The 21,240-nt window shown below is 39.5% G+C and overlaps 2 protein-coding genes and 1 non-coding gene across 6 annotated transcripts in view; 1 reads left to right on the top strand and 2 right to left on the bottom strand.

The window, feature by feature from the left end:
- Nucleotides 1–1,510: 1,510 nt before the first annotated feature.
- On the bottom strand, nucleotides 1,511–19,508 carry ZBED3 (zinc finger BED-type containing 3). 3 transcript variants are annotated; one of them, XM_036225899.1, is made up of 4 exons: nucleotides 19,408–19,484; nucleotides 13,387–13,523; nucleotides 12,727–12,861; nucleotides 1,511–5,462 (listed from the first exon to the last, which is right to left on the bottom strand). In XM_036225899.1, exon 4 carries the CDS (start codon nucleotides 5,446–5,448, stop codon nucleotides 4,768–4,770), a length of 681 nt encoding a protein of 226 aa, XP_036081792.1. In that variant the 5' UTR covers nucleotides 5,449–5,462; nucleotides 12,727–12,861; nucleotides 13,387–13,523; nucleotides 19,408–19,484; the 3' UTR covers nucleotides 1,511–4,767. The 3 variants fall into 3 exon arrangements, with proteins under 3 accessions (XP_036081792.1, XP_036081793.1, XP_036081791.1); XM_036225900.1 differs by lacking the exon at nucleotides 19,408–19,484 and adding an exon at nucleotides 19,241–19,318; XM_036225898.1 differs by lacking the exon at nucleotides 13,387–13,523 and having other exon boundaries at nucleotides 19,408–19,508.
- Nucleotides 5,385–21,240, top strand: part of PDE8B (phosphodiesterase 8B) — a 289,225-nt gene continuing 273,369 nt past the window's right edge. Inside the window, exon 1 of one of the 2 annotated variants that reach the window (XM_016127754.2) lies at nucleotides 5,385–5,484. The gene's annotated coding sequence lies outside the window, so the exon portion shown is untranslated. Of the gene's footprint in view, nucleotides 5,485–19,504; nucleotides 19,828–21,240 lie in introns of those variants that run through there. The other variant, XM_016127755.2, reaches the window with a different exon arrangement.
- LOC118607206 lies at nucleotides 14,584–14,721 on the bottom strand. The gene has a single exon (XR_004952740.1). It is a non-coding gene; the product is annotated as a small nucleolar RNA SNORA47 (small nucleolar RNA).

Here is a 21,240-nt window from a genome sequence, read left to right as displayed (position 1 = left end):
ATAGGAAGGTAAGTTCAGACCTTTAGAAATAGAATTCCTTAATGAGTTCATGGCAGCAAAAGAAAACAAAAGCCCAGTGTTTCTGAATCCCTTCTTAAGCATTAAAGACATGGACAGCTATTTAAAGTAGGCACCTAGCCCAAAACAAGCCAAACCCTTCTCTCTCTCAGCCTCCAAGGATGACTACCTAGGTCCCCAAAGGGCCTTAGCTATTTCAAGCTCAGTCATTGCCCTTCTTTACCCACATCCCCTTTTCCCTGCCAAATTTCAGCCTCAAGAAGTGACTGATCACTTTACATCATGGCAGGAGTTCAGGGCAGTCTGCATCCCACTACCACCCATCCCACCTTACTAATGCAATGCATGCATTGTTCTCATAGGCAGCACCTGGGTGGTGCTATTGGCAAGTCCTGGCACATAAATCAGGGAAGCCCTGCTGATAACCAGTGAGGTGTGTCACTGTCCCCCATCATTAGTGCCAACACTTTGAGGGCAGTCTGCCACAGCCAGTGAGGAAACGATCCCTGGAACACACCTGTGCACTCTAATCCCACTGTTCAGCTGATGTGGAGATGCTAGCTCCGCTAATTGGTCCTGATAGCCCTTGGGGTTTGCCTGCAGAGCACTCAAGGCCAAGGAGGTGGAGTATCAGTTGAGGAGGATAGTCATGTGAGGTACCATAGCCGCTCTCTCCTGACAAGCCACTCTGGGACCCGTTTTCTCCTTCGTCCAATGATGGAGTTGGGTTGCACAGGGCTACATTTCTTCTAGGCTTTTCTGGAATTGGGGAATATATCAGTCCTTGTGTTGATTGTTTTTTATTTTAAGGAAGCTGAATACTGACGGTGAGTATTTTTCATTTGCAAAATGTAAGTAAATTTTTATTATGAAAGTAATTCATGCTTGGTAAAAAAAAAATTACAACAGTGCAATAGAGTATAAAGCAGAAAGCATACTCTCTTCCCTTAACTCCCACAACCAGCACTCATTCATCAGTCAGGCTAACTGTTCTCAGCCCTGAATAGGCTATTTGGGCTCCCATTAGCCATCTTTCTTGAGAGAATGGTTAAGATTCTAAAAGTAAATCTTTGCTTATTTTAATGGTCCTAACAATTGGTGAAATAGAGTAACATTTTTTAAAGTTTTTTTTTCCTTCTAAAAAGTGCAAATTCAGATCTTATAGCCTGACTTATAAATACACATGAAGTTAAATGTCAGTATGTAAGAGAAATAACATACTATTATTAGAGTAATATAAAAATTGCAAAAGACAGAAGAATAAAATACATTAAAATGTTGTTAGCACTTTTACCAAGGTGTCAGGACTATGGGGAGTTTTTTGTTTTTGTTTTTTGTTTTTTTCTCTGCTGCTGTTCTTCACAGATTGGGGCATTACATTTTTGTTACTTGTGTAATGAAAAAAGTAGTTTAAAAAAAAACATTCCTTATGATATGCTAGAGTAGTTGATTGGATTCAAACCAGTTTGATAACTGACACTAAATCTTTTGATTAAACAGCTTTAAGATTATTTTAGGCTTTTCATTTTTGTTGTGAATTCCATTCAGAATTAAAGATAAATGAGTATAATGAGAAAACACATTGAGTGGGTTTGATGCCTCAAATATTTATTAAGCAGCTATTATATGCAAGGCATTGTGGGAGTAGAAAGATGAGTGAACTGCATCCCTAACCCCAAGGGCTGAGGGTCTGGCAAGAGAGATAAAAACCCACATAGCCATATGCTAGATGGCCTGTTCTAAGAGTTGTGAGATGCAAAATCCTATGAGAGTCCAGAGAAGTAAGGAATCATCTCTAAAGGAGGAACCAAGGAAAGCTTTATGGAGGCAGTCAAATTTGGACTTGGGCTTAGAAAAATGAGTGGATTTTTCATAGCTAGATTGAAAAGACTTTAAGTAGAGGGAAGGTAAACAGAGGCAGAGAGGCTCCAGGACCAGGGCATGTGAGGAAGAATAGTCCATAGGCTGGAGAACACAGCATGTGTCAGGAAGGGGACACCTAAGACTGGTGCCAGGTTTGGGAGACTTGGATGTCAGGCCACAAAGTCAACACTTGTAGATGATAGATGGTCTTGGGGGACTTTTGAGCAGGAAAAGTGATATTAAACAAACTTGGCTTAGGAATATCCTTTTGGCTGTGTCAAGTATGGAACAGTGGGAGCAAATAGTGATGGGAAGATGAACTCCACCCAGATGAGTGATAAATGGGGCCTGAGTTTGACAGGTGGCATCTGAAGGGAGACAGTGGCGATATTAAATAGACTCAGTAGATCAGGGGCCTAGGATTCAAAGAGACTGAAGTTTAAGTCCCACTCTGCCTCTTAGTAGTTGTGTGACTCTGAAGACATTACTTATCTCCTCTGAGCCTGGCTCTTCCTCTACAAAATGGGCATAAGAGCACTTATTTCATGGATTTGCTGCCTGGTAAGCAATTATTGTAAAGCATTTACCACGGTCCTAGCACATGGTGAATGCTTAGTGTGTGTTAATGTCACTGATGGTTTTACTTGGAATTGGTGTTAGGAAGGAAACAGGTGTCAGCCAGGTGACAGAGTAACAAGGAAGGCAGTACAGCAGCTAGGAGGCTGGGATCTGGAAGTAGAGACTGAATTTGTATCTCTACTATTTACCAACTATGGTCTTGTACAAGCTACTTAACTCCCATGTCAGTTTCCTTATCTGTAAAACGGGCATAGTATTAATACCTTCCTGTGGAACTGCTCTGAGAATAAAGTGAGATAATACATGTAAAGTGTTTATGTACCTGATACATTTTAAGAGCCCAGTAGAGGTGAAGGGTGGGGAATGTGGACTTGAATATATTTGCCCCTTCCATCAGTAATGACAAGATATGCAAACAGAGGTAGAAACATCCAGCAGCAGATTGGACTTGAAGGGACAGACCCTGGGGGGAAGGCAAGAGAACACTCAAGGCTAGCAGTATTTAGTAGTTGCTGGCACAGATGTGATTATTGCAGCTCTACAGGTAGATGAGCTAAGAATGAGGGCAGAAATTGGCCTAAGGAAGCAATCAGACAAATCCAGATAGAAGATATTCTATAAGACAGATGGCTGGGACTTTTCATAGGGGGAAAAAAAGGGCGGCTGTTCCAGGCTAAAGGGTTATAATCAAAAGTCATATATTTACTTTGGACCCTGTTTTTAAAGATAAAAAGACATTCTTGGGACAACTGGGGAATTTTGATTAAGAACTTGATGTTAGAGATTAAGAAATTGTTTATATTCTTAGGTATGATAATTGTGCTGTAATCATGTAGAACAATGTCTTAATTCTTAGACATGCTGTAATACTTAGGAATGAAATGCCATGTATATGGGATTTCATGTATATATGGGAAGAAAAAGCAAATATGGCAAAATGTTAATTGCTCAGTCTAGGTGGACAGTATGTTAGTATTCATTGTAGTAGCCTTTCGACTTTTTCTGGATGCTTAAAAGTTCTCAATATATAAAAAAATGAAAGAAAAAAAAAAGACCTGAAAAAAGATCATTTGGGAACCAGTCTACATCAGGAAAAGGTTCTCTGGAGGAAAAGCAAGTTCTACCTACTAAAGGAGAAATTTCAAGAAGGCAGCGATTAAATAAAACGAAGGCTGAAAATCATCATATTCAGCCTATGGGAAGTAGTGGTGGCTTCTTAAAATTCCAGCGTAACATGGAAAGCTGACCATGGAGCAAAGGAGTAAAGAATGGGGAGGAAGTATAGACAGTAAGGACTACTTGATCCTCTTTGGAATGTCAACGCTGTAGTCTTCCTTTTAGTATAAGCAAGAGTGGGCATTTCTGAGGAAGAAGTCTGGGTAAAGGGAGGGAAGGAGGAACCCAGTGAAGGTGGAAAAGGACTGGATGGAAAACATGAGGATGGATCCTCAGATGAGAAGGATGCCTTCTTTGACCCAGAAGTGAGGACTGTGGAGACAAGTGGAGAAGGAAGCAGCCTTCCTAGCCATGAAGGATGAGGTCATGTGTTGCTAGTAAGGAGGCAGGCGTGAGGCAGAAAGTGGGGATTGACTACAGCTTCCACTGGGTCTGAAAGGGGAAAGACGGCCGAGATGAGATGGGGTGCACTTGGTATTGTGGTGCAAGCTGGGGAGCAGAGTAAACAGAGGGGTGCTCCCGGTTGTCCTGCTGAGGCACTAGAGATGATGAGGTTCAAGAGCAGTTGTGCAAACTAAGTGGCCCCTTTTTTCAGAACTTGGTGCTGAGCAAAGTCTGCTCATCAATGATTTATTCATTAGTAAATGAATAAAACTCTTTTGGGGGTTGGTGGTAAAATGCTTTATCCACATTTCCATGGGCCCTCCACCATGGAATGCCCCAGTTGGTATATAGGCATATGGTATGGTAGTCTTTGGTGTGTAGGGAATCTTCTGTCCTTTCAGAGTTTCTAGGTACATGGCTTTGGGTGATCTAGGTTCCAGGGGCTGCTGAAGCTCTCATTTCCAAAGGCAGTTGAAGGAAAACCGCCCCCTGCATGGATGCCCACTAAACCCCAACAGCAAAGGAGGCCGCTGGAGCTTGCGCTCCCAGGAACCCCAGGTAACGGCAGAGTGGAAGTGATTTTGGGTTCTGCTCTGGCTTCCGAAGTGTTTCTCAAGGTCCCACATTGAAGATTCCGGTTCAGCATAAGGCAGGGCCTGAGATTCAGTAAGCAGGTGAGTTGAAGACACTGGTCCGCGGAACACACTTGAAGTAGAAATAGCATGGGGTGGTGGGAGTAGCCAAAACTTATAGCAGAACTTTCGAGATAATGTAGCCATCCCTCTCCCCCTCGGGCTCCTCTTTAAGCGGAATCTGCAGCGGGACAGCAGCCAAGGCGCCTTCGCGGCGGGTCACTTCCCGCAGCCGCGCCTGCAGTTCCTCTCTCTCGGCCTGCAGCTCCCGCCGCACCTGGGCCGCGGCGCGCTCCTCCTCCAGCAGGGCCCTGCGCCTCCGCTCCAGAGCGCGCTCGCCCTGCTCCACCGCCGCCTCCCGCCGCGCCAGCTCGCGCTCGCGCAGGCTTCCGCGCACGGCCAGCGCGCCCATCTGCTCCAGCAGGCGTGCCCAGTCGCCCTCGGCGGCCTCCGCAGGGCCAGGGCCGGGGGCCGGCGGCGGCGAGCGGGGGGTGGCGGTCTTCTCCAGTTCCCGCCGATGCGCACTCTTCAGGTGCCTCCACAGCGCCGGGGTGCCCGCGTGGAAGCCCGGGCCGCGGCTCACCTGCTCCCCGCACAGCCGACAGGTGGCCCAGTGACCAGACGCCTGTCCCGGGCGCGCGGAGGCCAGGTGAAAGTACCCCCAGGCCTCGGAGTATGGCGCCCCCAGGCGTCCGGGAGGCGCCGGCGCCAGGCCCAGGTACAGGCCACCCTGCGTCTCAGCATCGTCAGGCCCACGGGTCTCTTCCATGGTCACCGCCACCTCGTCGCTCCTCATCCTCTCTGCAGCGTCTGCATACCAAGGGAGAAAGAGGTAAGAATAACAAAATTTTATATACAAAGATATACACACACACTCAAACACACAACTTCTATGACTATAGCCTGTGAAGAAACCATGCCTCTCTTTTATTACAGATAAAAATCCTATGGTCGGTTTGGGTAGATACATGGGTTTCTTTTTGAGTATTATTAACTGTTGATTCCTCAGGGGGAAAAAATGTTAAAAATGTCTAGCCCTCTTTTCTTAACTAGGAATTCTCTTACAAATTAAATGGGTCCTCGGCTAACAAATGGGAAGCCAAGGTTCTTAAATGCAAAGAGCTATTTAAGTGCTGTATGTATATGTTAATTTTTAAAATTAGTTTTCCTTTTTCGATTACAGTTGACATACAATATTATATTAGTTTCAGGTGTACAACATAGTGATTAGACATGTATGTAACTTTGGAAGTGATCACCCTAATAAGTCTGGTACTGACCTGACACCATACAGTTATTACATTATTGATTATACATCACTGTGACTATTTTATAACTGGCAATTTGTACTTATTAATCCCTTCACTGTTCTCACTCATTCCCCCAATCCCCCTCCCATCTGGTGGCCATCAATTTGTTCTCTGTATCTATGACTTTGTTTTGTTTGTTTGTTTGTTTTTTAGATTTCACATATAAGTGAAATCATATGGAATCTGTATTTCTCTTATTTCACTTAAACGTAATACCATCTAGGTCCGTCCATGATGTGATGAATGGCAAGATTTCATTCTTTTTCATGGCTGAGTAATATTCCATTGTGTTATATACTACCTCTTCATTACCTATTCATCCATCGATGGACACTTAGGTTGTTTCCATACCTTGGCTATTGTAAACAATGCTGCAATGAACATAGGGAGTGCATAAATCCTTTCCAATTAGTGTTTTTGATTTCTTTGGGTAACAAATTAGAAGTGGAAATGCTGAGTCATATGATAATACAATTTTTAATTTTTTGAGGAATCTTCATAGTTTTCCATAGTGGCTGCACCAATTTATGATCCCACCAACAGTGCACAAGTGTTCCCTTTTCTTCACATCCTGGACAACACTTGATAATTTACTGATGAAGGCCATGCTGACAGGTGTGAAGTGATATCTCATTGTGGTTTTAATTTGCATTTTTCTGGTTGATTAGTGACGTTCAGCATCTTTTCATATGCCTATTTGTCATCTGTAAGTCCTCTTTGGAGAAATGTCTATTCAGGTCCCCTTCCCATTTTTAACTGGATTGTTTTGGTGTTAAGTTGTATGAGTTCCTGATATGTTTTGGATATTAACCCCTTATCAGATATATCACTGGTGTATATCTTCTCCCATTCAGTAGATTGTCTTATTGTTTTGTCGATGGTTTCCTTTGCTGTGCAAAACCTTTTTAGTTTGATGTAGTCCCATTTGTTTATTTTTCTTTTGTTTCCTTTGCCTGAGGAGACATATCCAAGAAAAAAATACTAAGAGCAATGTCAAACACTTTACTGCCTATGTTTTTTTCTAGGAGTTTTATGGTTTCAGATCTTACATTTAGGTCTTTGATCCATTTTGAGTTTATTCTTTTATATGGTCTAAGAAATTGATCCAGTTTCATTCTTTTGCATGTATCCATCGAGTTTTCCCAATACCATTTATTAAAGAGACTGTCTTTACCCCATTGTATATTCTTTCCTCCTTTGTCATAGATGATTTGATCATACAGGTGTGGGTTTATTTCTGGGCTCTGTATTCTGTTCCACTGATCTATGTGTCTGTTTTTATGCCAGTACCATGATGTTTTGATTATCATAGTATAGTTTGATATCAAGTTGTGTGATACCTCCAACTTTGTTCTTCAAGATTGCTTTGGTTATTTAGGGTCTTCTGTGATTACATGTAAATTTTAGGATTATTTGTTCTAGTTCTGTGAGAAATGTCATTGGTATTTTGATAGGGATAGCACTGAATCTGTAGATTGCTTTGGGTAGTATTAACATTTTAACAGAGTTAATTCTTCTTATCCATGAGCACCATATATTCTTTCAATTATTTGTATCTTCTTAAATTTCTTTCTTCAATGTCTTATAGTTTTCCTTGTATAGGTCTTTTATCTCCTTGGTTAAACTTATTCCTAGGCATTTTATTCTTTTGGATGCAATTGTAAAATAGAATTGTTTCCTTAATTTCTCTTTCTGATAGTTTGTTATTGGTATATAAAAATGCAACCAACTTATGAATATTAATTTTGTATCCTGCTACTTTACTGAATTCATTTATTAGTTGTAATAGATTTTTGTTGGAATCTTTAGGGTTCTCTATATAGTATCATGCTATCTGCAAATAACGAGAGCTTTATTTCTTCCTTTCCAATTCGAATGCCAGCTATTTATTTAATTTTTGTCTGATTGCTGTGGCTAAGATTTCCAATACTTTGCTGACTTAAAATGGTGAAAGTAGACATTCTTTTCTTGTTCCTGACTTTTAAAAAAAAGCTATTAACTTTTTACTATGGAGTACAATGTTAGCCGTGGCTTTGTCATATGTGGTTTTTTTTATGTTGAGGTATGTACTCTCTATCCCCACTTAGCTGAAAGTTTTTATCATAAATGGATTTTGTCTAATGGTTTTTCAGCATCTTGTGATATTATCATTTGATTTTTACCCTTCATTTTGTTTATGTGGTATATCATGTTAATTAATTTGCAGGTATTGAACCAACCTTGCATCCTAGCAATAAATCCCTCTTGATCATGATGTATGACTTTTTAATATACTAATGAATTCAGTTTGCTAATATTTTTGAGGATTTTTGTATCTATGTTCACCAGAGACATTGGCCTATAATCTTTTTTAATAGTGTCTTTGTCTGGTTTTGGTATCAGGGTAATGCTGGCCTCCTAAAATGGTTTTGGGAGTCTTCCCTCCTCTTCAGGCTTTTGGAATAGTTTGAGGCTAGTATTAATTCTTCTTTTACTCTTTGGTAAAATTCACCCATCTGGTCAAGAGCTTTTGCTTGCTGAGAGTTTTTTGATTACTGATTGAATTTCGTTATTAGTTACCAGCTTATTCAGCTTTTCTGTTTCTTCTTGATTCAGCCACAGAAAATTCTATGTTTCTGGGGATTTATACATTTTTTCCAGGTTGTCCAATTTGTCAGCATAATTGTTTGTAGTATTCCTTACAATCCTTTGTATTTCTGTTGTGTCAGTTATCACTTCACTTTCCTTTTTGATTTTATTTATTTGGGACCTCTTTTTCTTGAGGATTTCAGCTACATGTTTATCAATTTTATTTATCTTTTCAAATAACCAGCTCTTGGTTTCATTGATCTTTTCTATTGTTTTTTGGACTCTATTTCATTTATTTCCACCCTGATCTTTATTATTTCCTTCCTTTTATTCACTTTGGGCTTTGTTTGTTCTTTTTCTAGTTCCTTTAGGTGTAAAGTTAGATTGAGATTTTTCTCGTTTCTTAGGTTAGGTCTATTTTCCTGTAAATTTCTCTCTCAGAACTATTTTTGTTTTGTCTCATACATTGTGATCAGAGAAGATGCCTGATAGAATTTCAGTCTGCTTAAATTTATTGAGACTTGTTTTGTGGCCTAACATATGGTCTATCCTCAAAAAATGTTTCATGTGCACTTGAAAAGAATGTGCATTTAAGACCACTGTTTCCTTGTTGGTTTTCTGCCTGGATGGCAATGGGGGTGCTGAAGCCCCCTACTGTTACTGTATTGCTGTCGATTTCTCCCTTCATGTCTGTCAATATTTGCATTATATATTTAGGTGCTCCTATGTTGGGTGAGTAGATGTTTACAAGAGTTATATCCTCTTGTTGGACCGATTCCCTTTATCATTATGAAATACTCTTTGTTACAGCCCTTGTTTACATGTGTATTTTGTCTGATATAAGTATTGTTACCCCAGCTTTTTAAAATTTACATTTGCATGAAATATATTTTTCCATCCTTTTCATACTGTGTGAGTTTTTTGATCTGAAATGGGTCTCTTGTAGGCAGCTTATGTACAGGTCTTGTTTGTTTTACCCTTTCAGGCACCCTGTATCTTTTGATTGGATCATTTAGTCCATTTACAATTAAAGTAAAATTGATAGGTATGTTGTTATTGCCATTTAAAAAATTGTTTTCTGATTGTTTTGTAGTTCTCTTTTCTTTCTAATTCTCATTTTCTTCTATGCTGATGACTTTATATAGGGTTGTGTTTGGATTCCTTTCTCTTTATTTCTTGTATAGTTCTTGTAGATTTTTGGTTCGTGGTTGCTATTTGCTTATCACATATACCAAGCTATGTTTATCATATCTATTTTAAGTTGATGGTCGCTTAAGTTAGAACACATTCTAAAATTACTATGATTTTTACTCATCCCCTTCACAAGTGTTTGTCTTTGTCAGTGAGAATATTTTTCTCTGTTATATTTTCATATTCATATTTTTGATTTTCTCTTTTCTACTTAAAGTCCCTTTAACATTTCCTATAATACTGGTTTAGTGGTAATGAACTCCTTCTGCTTTTTCTTGTCTGGGAATCTCCTTATCTCGCTTTCAATTTTATATGGTAGCCTTGCTGGGTAGACTAATCTTGGTTTTAGGTCTCTGCTTTAAATATTTTGTGCCAGTCCCTTCTGGCCTGCAAAGTTTCTGTTGAGAAATCAGCTGATAGTCTTATGGGTGCTCCCTTGTAGGTATTTAATGGCTTATATCTTGCTACATTTAAGACTCTCTGTCTTTAACCACTGGCATTTTAATTAAGATGTGTCTAAGTGAGGGCCTGTTTGATTCATCTCTGCACTTTCTGGACTTTTATGTCTATTTCCTTTGCCAGGTTAAGGGAATTTTCAGTCATTATTTCTTCAAATAGGTTTTCAACCCCTTGCTCTCTCTCTTCTTTTTCTGGTATCCATATGATGCAAATGTTAGTACACTTGATGTTGTGCCAGAGGTCCCTTAAACTAACTCCATTTTTAAAAAATTCTTTTTTTTTTTTTTTTTTTGCTGTTCTGATTGGGTGTTTTCTGCTACCTTGTATTCCAGATTGCTGATTTGATTCTCTGCTTCAAATAATCTGCTGTTAATCCTCCCTAATGTATTCTTCATTTCAGTTATTATTTTCCTTATTTCTGACTGGTTCTTTTTTGGTTTCAATTTCTTTGTTGAAGTTCTCGCTGAGTTCATCTATTCTTTCCCTAACTTCATTGGGCATCTTTACAACCAGTGTTTTGAACTCTGTATCTGGTAGATTGCTTGTCTCCATTCTGTTTAGGAGACAATGTTTCTTTGTCTCCTTATTTTCGCTGCTTCCCTGTGTTTGCTTCTATGTGTTAAACGATCTGCTACATCTCCCAGTCTTAGCAGAGTGGCCTTACATAGTAGGTGTTCTGGGGGGGATCAGTGTTGCAGTCTCCCTGGTCACCTGAATCAGTGCACCAGGGGTGTCCCTTGTGTGAGCTGTATGTATCCTCTTGTAGTTGAGCCTTGATTGCTGTTGCCACGTCAGCCAGTGGGATTGACGCTCAGGTTGACTAGCTGTGAGGGCTGGCTGTGACTACAGCAGATGAGCTCTTGTCTGGAGGACTGACCCCACAGAGGAGTCACTTTAACATTCTGATGCCACTTGGTTCCTCTTTGGGAGGGTTGTTTGTAGAGTTGGTTGGGTGGTGCTCTGGTGTAGTCTGAAGCTGACCACCAGGTGTATTGGTTCTGGAACCTCCTGAGAGGGGCTCTGCTGCCATTTGTGCCAGGCTTAGGGCTGCTTGGTGGGGGCTACAAAGTGATTTGCAGTTGGTTGTTGCTTGTACTGGGCTTAGATGTGCTTGGGAGAGTCTATGCTGTGAACAGAGGCTGGCTGCCACTAGTGTCAGGGTTGGGACTCTTTAGTGGGCACCATGATGTGAGCTGAGGCCAGCTGCCACTTGTGGTGGGCTTGTGGCTGCTTAGTTGAAGCTATGTTCCAAGCCAACACTGGCTGCAGCTTATGTCAGGCTTGGGGCCACCTGATGGGAGTTACTATGCAAGTTGAGACCAGTCGCAGTTTGTGTTGGGCTTGGGGCTGCTTAGGAAGAGTTACATGGCATGTTGTGGCCAACTGCTTCTTGTTTGGGGTTTGTGGATCTTTGAGAGATTTTAGGAATGTCAGCAGCATGAGCCAAGGCAGGCTACTCATATAGAAAAGCTGCTGAAGGTGGCTTGGGCCAGGCATGTGAGCTGGGTGAGGCAGTGTCTCAGGGAATCACTAGGGCAAGGCAAACAGTGTTAATGGAGAACACAGATTTAGTGCCCACTTGCACATGAGTGCTCGGTGGGAGGAGTGTTCAATAAAGGAATAGTGCCTGCAAGCACTTCCATCCTGAAGAGAGCTGCCCCAACACCTTCCCCTCCAGCCTTCACAGTAATGCTAATCAATTCTTCCTGTATATCCCTGGCACTTTTTGAGCTATTGCCCATATGCTGGAGCCCAGGGAAAGTGAGTTTGTGAGTGAATGAATCTTTGCACATGCTTTTCAGAAGGATGTCTGGGTCTCCAACTCACAGGATGCAATCCCTGCTGGTTTTCACAGCCGGATGTTATGGGGACTTCTCTTCCCAGCATGGTGCTTCAGGCTGGGGACCTCAGGGGCGACCTCTATAGCTGAGATATTCTTCCCAATTCTTAATAACCACACTGTGGGTGTGGGATCTGCCTGTTCTGTGTCTCTGCCGCTCCTACCAGTCTTATTGTGGCTTCTTCTTTATATCCTTAGTGATAAGACTTCTGTTCAGCTAGTCTTTAGCTGGTTCTTAATGATAATTATTCCATGGTTTAGTTGTAATTTTGATGTAGCTGTGGGAGGAGGCCAGGACAGTGTTTACCTGCTCTGCCATCTTGACCAGGAGTCTGCTGTATATATTAGTGTTTACTAGGCTCCTCTTCAATCCTACGAAAAAGTTATTGTCTGTTCTCTTCAGAATAAGAGCAAAGATCCCTTTTATATTCTCTCAGTGTTGCAGAGTAATTTTAGAAACAAACAAAATAAAGTTTTAGAAATGAAAAGTTCATTTCTTAAACTTTAGAGACGAAAGTGCCAGTAGTGAACAGCCTTTTAAAAAGGTTTCAATGAGGGTAGCTTTTTCATGATGAAAGTATCTTTGTTTTGCAATTTAAAAAAGTGTGCTTATGAGAAAATTTATAGTACTAAAAGCAATAAAAATGTTTTATTTTTTAAATTTGCACATTCAGGAAATATAAAAAGCAGCTTTCAAAACTTTTACCTTTAAATTAGCAGGTGGGCCATGTCCTGAGGGCTTTGGAGTCCCTGTCATTGCCTCAGCATTTCCAGCCGACCCCAGTTCTCAGGTAGAAACACTGCAGCATGATCCCTAAGTTCTGAATAATCATCAGCAGTGCTAGGAATAAATTCAGAGGATAGTCAGCTGAATAACAGAAATTAAATTAAACAGCCTTAAAGATAGATATTAGAAATACTTGTTAACACTATGTCCCTCTGGTGTTCCTTTTTCAGAACCTCCATAGGTGCCTGAGTCATAAAACAAGTAGAATTAGTTTTCTATATTGCCCATCCCAACTAAATGGCTCCCTCTATCTACTTGCAAGAAACATACCTTGGTCAATGCTTTTAATTAAGAAATAATAATTTAAAAAACTATAGCTTCTTGCTTTCTCCAACATAATATCTATGTTAAAGGGATCCAGACACAATACAGGGACTATCATTGCAAACTCTTTCATATTAAGAAAATATTTTACTACTGCAATAATCTGTTAAACAAGGAGGGATAGAAAAGGTGCTTATTCTTTAGGAAATAACTTCACAAAAGACCAAATGTGTGACTCTAGACAAATTTGCTTCGAAAGTTTAAAAATAATAAGAGAACACATGACAGACTCTTGGAGCTCATCTGAGAACTTACTTTAGGCAAAGAATCAAATGGGAGAATAATGCACAGTGAGAGAGCCAGTGCCCGTTCATACTGTCAGGTTGTGAACCAGCAACAGTGAGCAATGATAAAGTTCCAGGATGTCTCTTGTTAAATGCAACTAGGAATGACTGAAGACAAAGATGAGAACAGGAAAAATAAGTTGCTATAACAGAATTTACTGTAAGATTTTAATTCAGTTGCTAATGGTCTTATTAAAGAATTACCATTTTCTAAACCCCATTATTCTTTTTCCCATCAAGAAAGTCCACTCAGGATCAGGCATGACATTTAATATATCTTTCTCATTTTGAAAAAAGATAACAAATTTGTAAGAATCAGCAAAATAGACAAGTACCAGGCCTCTCCTAACAAAAGAAATAGCTATTTACATATCTTCTGATGCAATAGGTATTGATTTGAATATCGTTACTCATGATGACCAATTAGTATAAAAGCTCTTTAGAAGTTAAAGGCTAAATCTATTCCAATAGATTTATTAAATTCTAAAGTCCCTAAAACAGGGAAGAGGGAGGAGGGGAGCAATAGACCACCTCCAAGGATAATTTTTTTATGGTTAGTAAACATTATGATTAATAAAAAGAACTAGATTTTAGTCTTAGAAATGTTAATTCATCTTTACCTTAATTTTTTTCTATACTTTTTCATTTTTTCTTTACAATTCCATTTCCTTCTACATTTGAATCTTATCTTTCCAGCTTATATTTTATAAAAAATTTAAATAAAATTTAAATAAAAAATTGTATTACTGAACATACACAAAAGTTGACAGAATAGTATAATGAATCTCTATATTTTATATATCAAAAGAGATTTAAAGATTTTCTATGCTATCAGACTATTGCTTTGGATTCTGATGTATTGAGCTGAGGGTTGAAAATTGCATGTCACCTTCAGACTCTTACCTGTGCCAAAGCCTGAGAGTACTCATTACTGATATGCCCTTAAAAAAGCCAGAGGTAACCAATTGCTGTCCTGCTCTACCTCCCTGCAAGATGTCTCTGGGTTTCTTCAAAATCTAGGATACCCAAAGTGGTGCCACAGACATGAACCCCTATCTAATATAAGAGTTAAAGTGGGAGCAAGGATGAGAAGCACTGATTTTGATGTCTTCATCCTTTAGATTTAATGGAATGCCTCATCAGAGGCAGAGACAAGCAGCACCTACCACAAATGTCAGCCAGCACAGTGCTGCCCCTTTGAGGGTGGCAGAGGGACATCCTCTGCCTTGGTAGGCTTTTGCTCTTGGAGATCTTAACCAGTGGAAGGCAGCATGGTACAGAACTGCCTCACCTTCTCAGACCTCCGCACACAGCTACATTCTGGTTTAATACAATCTTCTGTTCAGGCTCAGTATCTAAAGAGTGACCAGCAGTCTGTGGCTGCAGGTCATAACAGCCTTCCTACCTCTGCTAAACAACCTGTGAGTTCATTTCAACTACTCCTATAGTGCAGAGGGAGAGAAGCCTCCCAGTCAACCATCTTGGCTTGGAAGAGAAGCCTTCCAATCTTTGGCCACAACCCTAATACAGAGAACTCTTTAAAACTCTTTACAAGAGAAACAAACAACCCCATCAAAAAATGGGAAAAAAATATGAGTAAGCAAATGACCTAAGCACCAAATCAGATGGCCAGGATACCTGTGGAAAGATGCACATTACTTATATTCAGGGAAGTGCTATTAAAGTAACAATAAGGTCTCATTTTAAATCCATCACAGTAACAAAAATAAAGAGGTCTGTCAGCCAAAGCTAGAAGGGAGTCAGAGAAAAGGGTGTGCTCATGAATTACTAGTGGAGACTTGAAGTCGTTTAGAAAAGTATTGTGGCAAATTCTACTTATTAATAATAGATATAATTAGAGATTCTACTCCTGGGAATCTATTCTATAAAACTCTAAGTACTAATATGTGAAGTCATATGTATTAGGATATTATTAGTAGAGTATTATTTAGAATGGCAAAAAACTGGAAATGAGGGAATGCCTATCAGTAGGAGAATGGCTCGGCGAATAATGTATGGTCACATCAGGGAATATTATGCAGCCACTAAAAAGGATGGCTTGGAACTGTGGCACATAACTGGAGGGATTTCTGGAGGAACTGTTCACTTTCTGTGGAGAAAAGCAAGTTGCAGAAAAGTGTGTATGATCTCATTATTAAATAATATATAGATCTGTATAGGATATGTATATGTACAGAAAAATAAGGAGATGCATTATAGGTTAAGGGAGTGGCAGTTGATGTGAAAAGAGGGAGAAGGAGAAGAGATAAACATAAAAGGAAAAGAAAAAAGGTACTAAGAAAGCATGCATGTGATCATGTATATACATTTAGTAGAATGTGTATATGGCAGTACCTATACATAAATAAAATATAATTTTATAAAACAATCCTCAGAAATATGAGCTCAGGCAGGGGGCTAGGCAACCTGAACTATGGTGGCTGGAGGAGACAGTCCTGTGAGGCATAGTGCACTGCCATCTGGCCCTGGAGAGAACTCAGTGTGTGGGGGTTGCTCAGTTTTGGGTGGTTTGTTGTACCCTACTGGAGCTGAAGGAGGTTCTATATCTCCAATAGGTGGAGGATGCCACAAGAGAGCATCCCATCTCACTCATCTCCCTGGCACAGAGCAGGCACTCAGGGAGTGCTGCATTAAATGCAAAGAATCCAAATCTACTTTTCTTAGACCCATCTCACCCAAGTTGCCATATCTCCATCTGTCAAGGGAAATGCTAAGATTATCTGCCTCTAAACTGGTGGCTGAAATCAGATAATGCATATGGTCACACTGTTGGACTACCCAGTGCTATATAAATTTAAGGCATAAATGAAAAGAAGCTACTAATATTTACTGCTCAAACATGCCCATGTTGAGATCTTAGTAGCTAAAAAGCAGTGCTATTTTTCTCTTTGACGTTCTATTATTCAGTACAGTAAGGAGGTAGTTTAAGTTGGAAGAATTCTCTTGGGGATTTTTGACTACAAAAAGCAAATAAAAAAGAATCACAGATCCACCTCATCTCTCTAACCAAATTTATTTTCATTTCCTAAATTGACCTGATTCATGTAAAATAGGTTCTTATCACTCAGGTAGAAGATGACAGGGAGATCTGGTTAGCTGGAGCCCTGCACTATGCATTTCTTCCTTACCAAGTACCCAACAAAAATGCATATCCATTAACTGGATGGTTAGTTAACAAGAAGAAAATGAAAAATAAGGGCTCCCTTAATTTTTCCTTAGACAATTTTTAAACTACCAGAAAGGTACCAATGAATGTGATTACTTTGTTTATATCCATTCACTCCATCTACACTTTCAGTCGGATGCTTATTATGCACCTGTTCAGAGTCAGGCGCATGCTTGCTCCCTGTTCCCAAGATGCCAAGAGGAGAACCACATAGTTCCTAGCCTCTGGACCAAGCTCACTGTCTGGTGGTGAGAGACTTCCAGCAATAATTCTGATACCCCTGGTAACGGTTCACTCATGAGGATGAATTCCATCACACAGTGTTCACGCTGGGTGGGGGGGAGGTGGATTTCGGGACCCTAATGCTAACATTCATGCAGACACTGCTGCTTTAGCATCCCTTCCCTTCTCCACACTCCTCAGGGTACAAAATTCGCAAAAATACTTTCCCACTAATGCTGACTCAAAGTTCCAATTCTTTAGTCATTTAAGCTTCCAAGCTCATATTTTAAAGTAAAATTTCTTGAAACTAAAATTTCTTAAAACCACTGCTAGCAAGAAATTATTTTAATAGGGGAAAGTTTTGAGTCTAACTTCAGGGAGGAAAAAGCTGGGAAAAAAAGTAGATTTTATTTATTCCTTGGAAAGGGAGAGGGTAGTATTGTTGATACCACACCTCTGAACTCTCCTGTGAGTTTCATTAAGTATCCATTATTGAGAAGGAATGATAAGTCGATGCCTGTGGAAGATAATACATTCATATTAATTACCTCTGAATTTGAATTTCTATTTGAAGTTCTCTGAAGTTCTATTCTTCTAATAACCTATCAGATTAAAACCCAGATTTATCAGTATGATTTCTCTGAATACTAATATATAGAATAAGGGAGGAGATCAAAACCTGGATGAATAATTTGTTTGAAATGAGTACACATGCAATATATGACCGTAACACCCTAAAAACCAACTATAAAAGTTAATTTTATTATTTTATATTTATGCTTGTACACATACAAAATATTAGGCAGGCTAAAGGCCAAAGAACTAGGCAATGTTCTCAAAAGGAAATAGCAAATGAATTACAAGCTCTATTGTTCTTCCATAGTCAAAGGAAATCACTTCAGTTGGATTAATCTTTCAGAGTTATAAACAATTATGTGTAGGTTGAATCTAGATTTTTGGTAAGAAATTCACACTAATGTGAATTCTACACAGACTTGTGTGGAAACACTAAAAACATTTTCATTTACTTTATCCACCATTAACTAAAATCAAAGTAGCACATAATAAAACAAATAACCTTGACAACTGACGTCTCACAGAAAACACACTTCGTTCAACTGTTACCTGTCCATCTTGTTGAAATATTAGTTTGCTGCCACATATTAATCTATTTATAATCCAGACAATTAGAAAAATTATCCTGGAATCTCCAGGCTGAAGACCTAAATTGAAACTAAAAAGCAAGTAAAAATGCCTCTAAACTGTAAAGTGTGGATACTTGGTCAAGGAATAAAGGGTCAAGTTTGAAAATATTTAGAAAAAGGTTAAAGAAGAACTGTAAAAAATGTACTGGACTCACAGCTATTTATCTGGTGAATCAGAGATGTTCTTTAAATGTAAGCCAAACTCATAGATACCTCTGTCATTAGCTGACAATCTCAGAAGTATTTTCTCTATTTATGAATTTTTAAAAATAAAAATTGTAAAGTATTCTGCCCTAAAGGGGACCTTTATTTCAGATCTACATTACTTTATTTAATATATATATTCCTAAAAATCATTGTCGATCCATTTTTATCTTGTAAAATTTATAATTTAATATGAATTAGAGAGATTTTAAGCTCCATTCAAAGGCCTTTGTAACACAAAGATTTTTAAATTGAGAATTAACCTGGTTTTGGCTCTTGGCCTTTTTATACATCGTTGAATACTTTTTATTGTGGGTTGCCTCAAGCTATTTTTGGCCCAAAAGGATGTACACATAACACAGTAATGAAAAATGAAGAAAATAATTACCCTAATTATGTCAATTTATTAACCTATTTCTACAACAGTTTCTCTTAAACACCCTATCTTTGTAAGGCTGGGCTAATTAAAAGTTTGGAAGGTGGCAGGTAATTATTTTTTTCTTTTATGGCTGGAAAGATGTTTGCTTGGTAAACTTGGGCATTTGATTAATGTAAGTAATTATAGCAAATCGATTCTGTATACTCAGAAAGGATCAGAAATTTCTTTTGTTTGAGCACCATGGAGGTAGGGATTCTTGTTTGAGCATCTGGCTTGCACTGGGTATCTCTTCCCCCAAGTGGGAAACATTAAAAAAAGTCTCAATTAGAGAAGGGGCACCAAACCATTTGCACTGTTAAAAGTCTGAATGCAATAAGGCAATTCTAATAAAGGACGTAGATGATTTTCGACATTCTCAAATAACTTTTTTGAGGGGAGACTGGAGAGAAGGAGCAAAAATGAGGTGCTGAAAGAAATTAAACGGTGCCTTAATGCAGAATCGGGGGCCAAATGCATCATTTACAATAAGGACAATCTGACCACAGCAAAGGAAGGGCGCGACCTGCACCCAGCGCACAAGCAAGCCTGTAATAACACAGGGCTGCGGCGTTTGCCAGTCGCGGCTCACCTGCGGTCCCCGAGGCCCCGGGCTGGTTGCCCAGGGCTGGTCCCCGGCTTGCTTCGCCATCACCAACCCCCTTGCACCGCAACCTCCCCCAACCCCCACACCTGGGCTTCTGGACCCCCAGCTTCGCTCTGGGCCCGCGCTGAGCGAGCCTCGAGGCCGACACTCACTCCATCATTCCCGAAGCGCGGCAGGAGGCGGGCTGGGAGTGTGGGCTCGCCGATCCCTTCCAGGATCCTCGCAGACATTTTGTCCTGTAAGGAAATCTCCGCTCGTCCCCCTTAAAGAAACAGCGCTCAATTCACGCATCTGGGGTTAAAGGGTGGACGGTAACATGTGACCTGTAGTTGAAAGGACTGGGGAGTGACTCCTAAACCTTTTAAAAACACGAGTGACAGACTTGGGTTTGCCAGGGTTTGGAAATTATACAGTAGTTTAGTGATTAATTTTTTTTCCCTTTCCATTAACCTTCCAAGACCTGGAGTTCTGACTTGAGTCTCAGAAGGCAGCTTTCATCCTTTCAGGTTTTAGGTGTGTGATGGCACAAATTGTTAGAAGAAATTCCCCAACCAAGCTTTGGACAGATAAAGGTAGGGCTCATTGGTGTTCACTAAAACTTAACAGTCGTGTATCAGGCAGCTTTTGATAGATTATGCAGAGGTAAAACCCCTGGCAACTCAGCGATTTATAGTAACAAAGATTTTCATTTCTCAAGCAACTTTGGCAACTTTGGCTCTACTCCACCAATTTCCTTTATTCCAAAAGTCTTTGGGGGACGGGCTCACGGCGTGCAGGAATCAACTTTGAGGGAAGAGGAGTCCTGATTTTTACTCTTTGCTATTTCCTTGATGTCAGTACTCCCACCATGGCTGATTTCAAGCTACTGACAGTTGAACAAGTGGCTTGCCAAATTTCTGGAAACGTAATATTCAGCTTTTACACACTGCTGGCCCATGCTGCTCTTAAAACAGCATTCTGCCAACTTCAATTCTGCTTATACTTTATTGGCCAAAGTAAGTCACATGACAAAGCCTGCTGTCAGTAGGGCCAGAAGATATACTCTTCTCAGAAGGAAGCCTTGTAAATCATATGGTAATGGGCATAGATTGTATAATCTTCTTAAAAGGAGGACAGGGAATAACTGGCTAAAATAATATAATCCACTTTACATGCTTTGGTTCAGGTAATTTTTTTTAACCTTATCCTATCTAGAAACTAGAGTCCATTAATGGAATTTCTCCTTACCATTCCAAGGATGGCTTCAGAAGAAGAAACTAGTTGAGTGTCTTCAATGGATAATTTTTTATTGTGAAGGTTAACTATTAGGTTAATATTTTTCTTCTCATCTAAAAGAACATTTACAGCCCTGGACGTTTGATTTAAAAAAAAAAAAAAACATAACTAGTATAAACAAATCAGGGTAAAGCCATCTCTTATTTATGATTTGATTCATAAACACATGTTTAAAGTTTATTATATCTGGCATTCTTTTAACAAGAGACTTTTTACTTTGAGTACCTTAAAAATCTATTTGGCTTTAAACTGATCATGTAATGAGATACACACTATTTTCAGTAGTTCATAAAACAGTTTTCAGTAAGTTCTGGTTATGGGCAAAGCACTATCCTAAACCTGAATAAGAGTCTAGAGATTCAAGAGATCATTCCTGCCCTCAAGAAGTTTACATTTCAGTAAGACAATAAGACAAGTGCAACTCCAAGAAGAAAGTGAAACATGATGTAAGACGAAACATTAAAGTGCCACACTAAATTGAGAACAGCTGCATCTTCTTGAAAGTGGCAGCATTTAACCAAGATCTAAAAAAGAGTAGGATTTTGATTCCTGGAATTATATGTTTATTATCCTAACAGGATGTGTTTTGGATTTATTTTTAAAGTCAAGAGGAAAGGAGCTTGTTTTCTCTGTTTGTCAATGTTCAAATTTTCTTATAATCTGAAATCTCTTTCCTCTAGTTTTAGATGAAATTTTAAATCAAATTATAA

Source organism: Rousettus aegyptiacus, unplaced genomic scaffold (genome assembly GCF_014176215.1).
Source record: "Rousettus aegyptiacus isolate mRouAeg1 unplaced genomic scaffold, mRouAeg1.p scaffold_m13_p_8, whole genome shotgun sequence".
NCBI classification, from domain to species: Eukaryota; Metazoa; Chordata; class Mammalia; order Chiroptera; family Pteropodidae; genus Rousettus; species Rousettus aegyptiacus.
Note: the sequence above shows the minus strand (reverse complement) of the source record. Positions and strands in the feature narration are given on the sequence as shown.

Excerpts from the sequence above, each read along its gene's own strand:
- ZBED3 (XM_036225898.1), bottom strand. The coding sequence starts at position 5,448 with ATGAGGAGCGACGAGGTGGCGGTGACCATGGAAGAGACCCGTGGGCCT.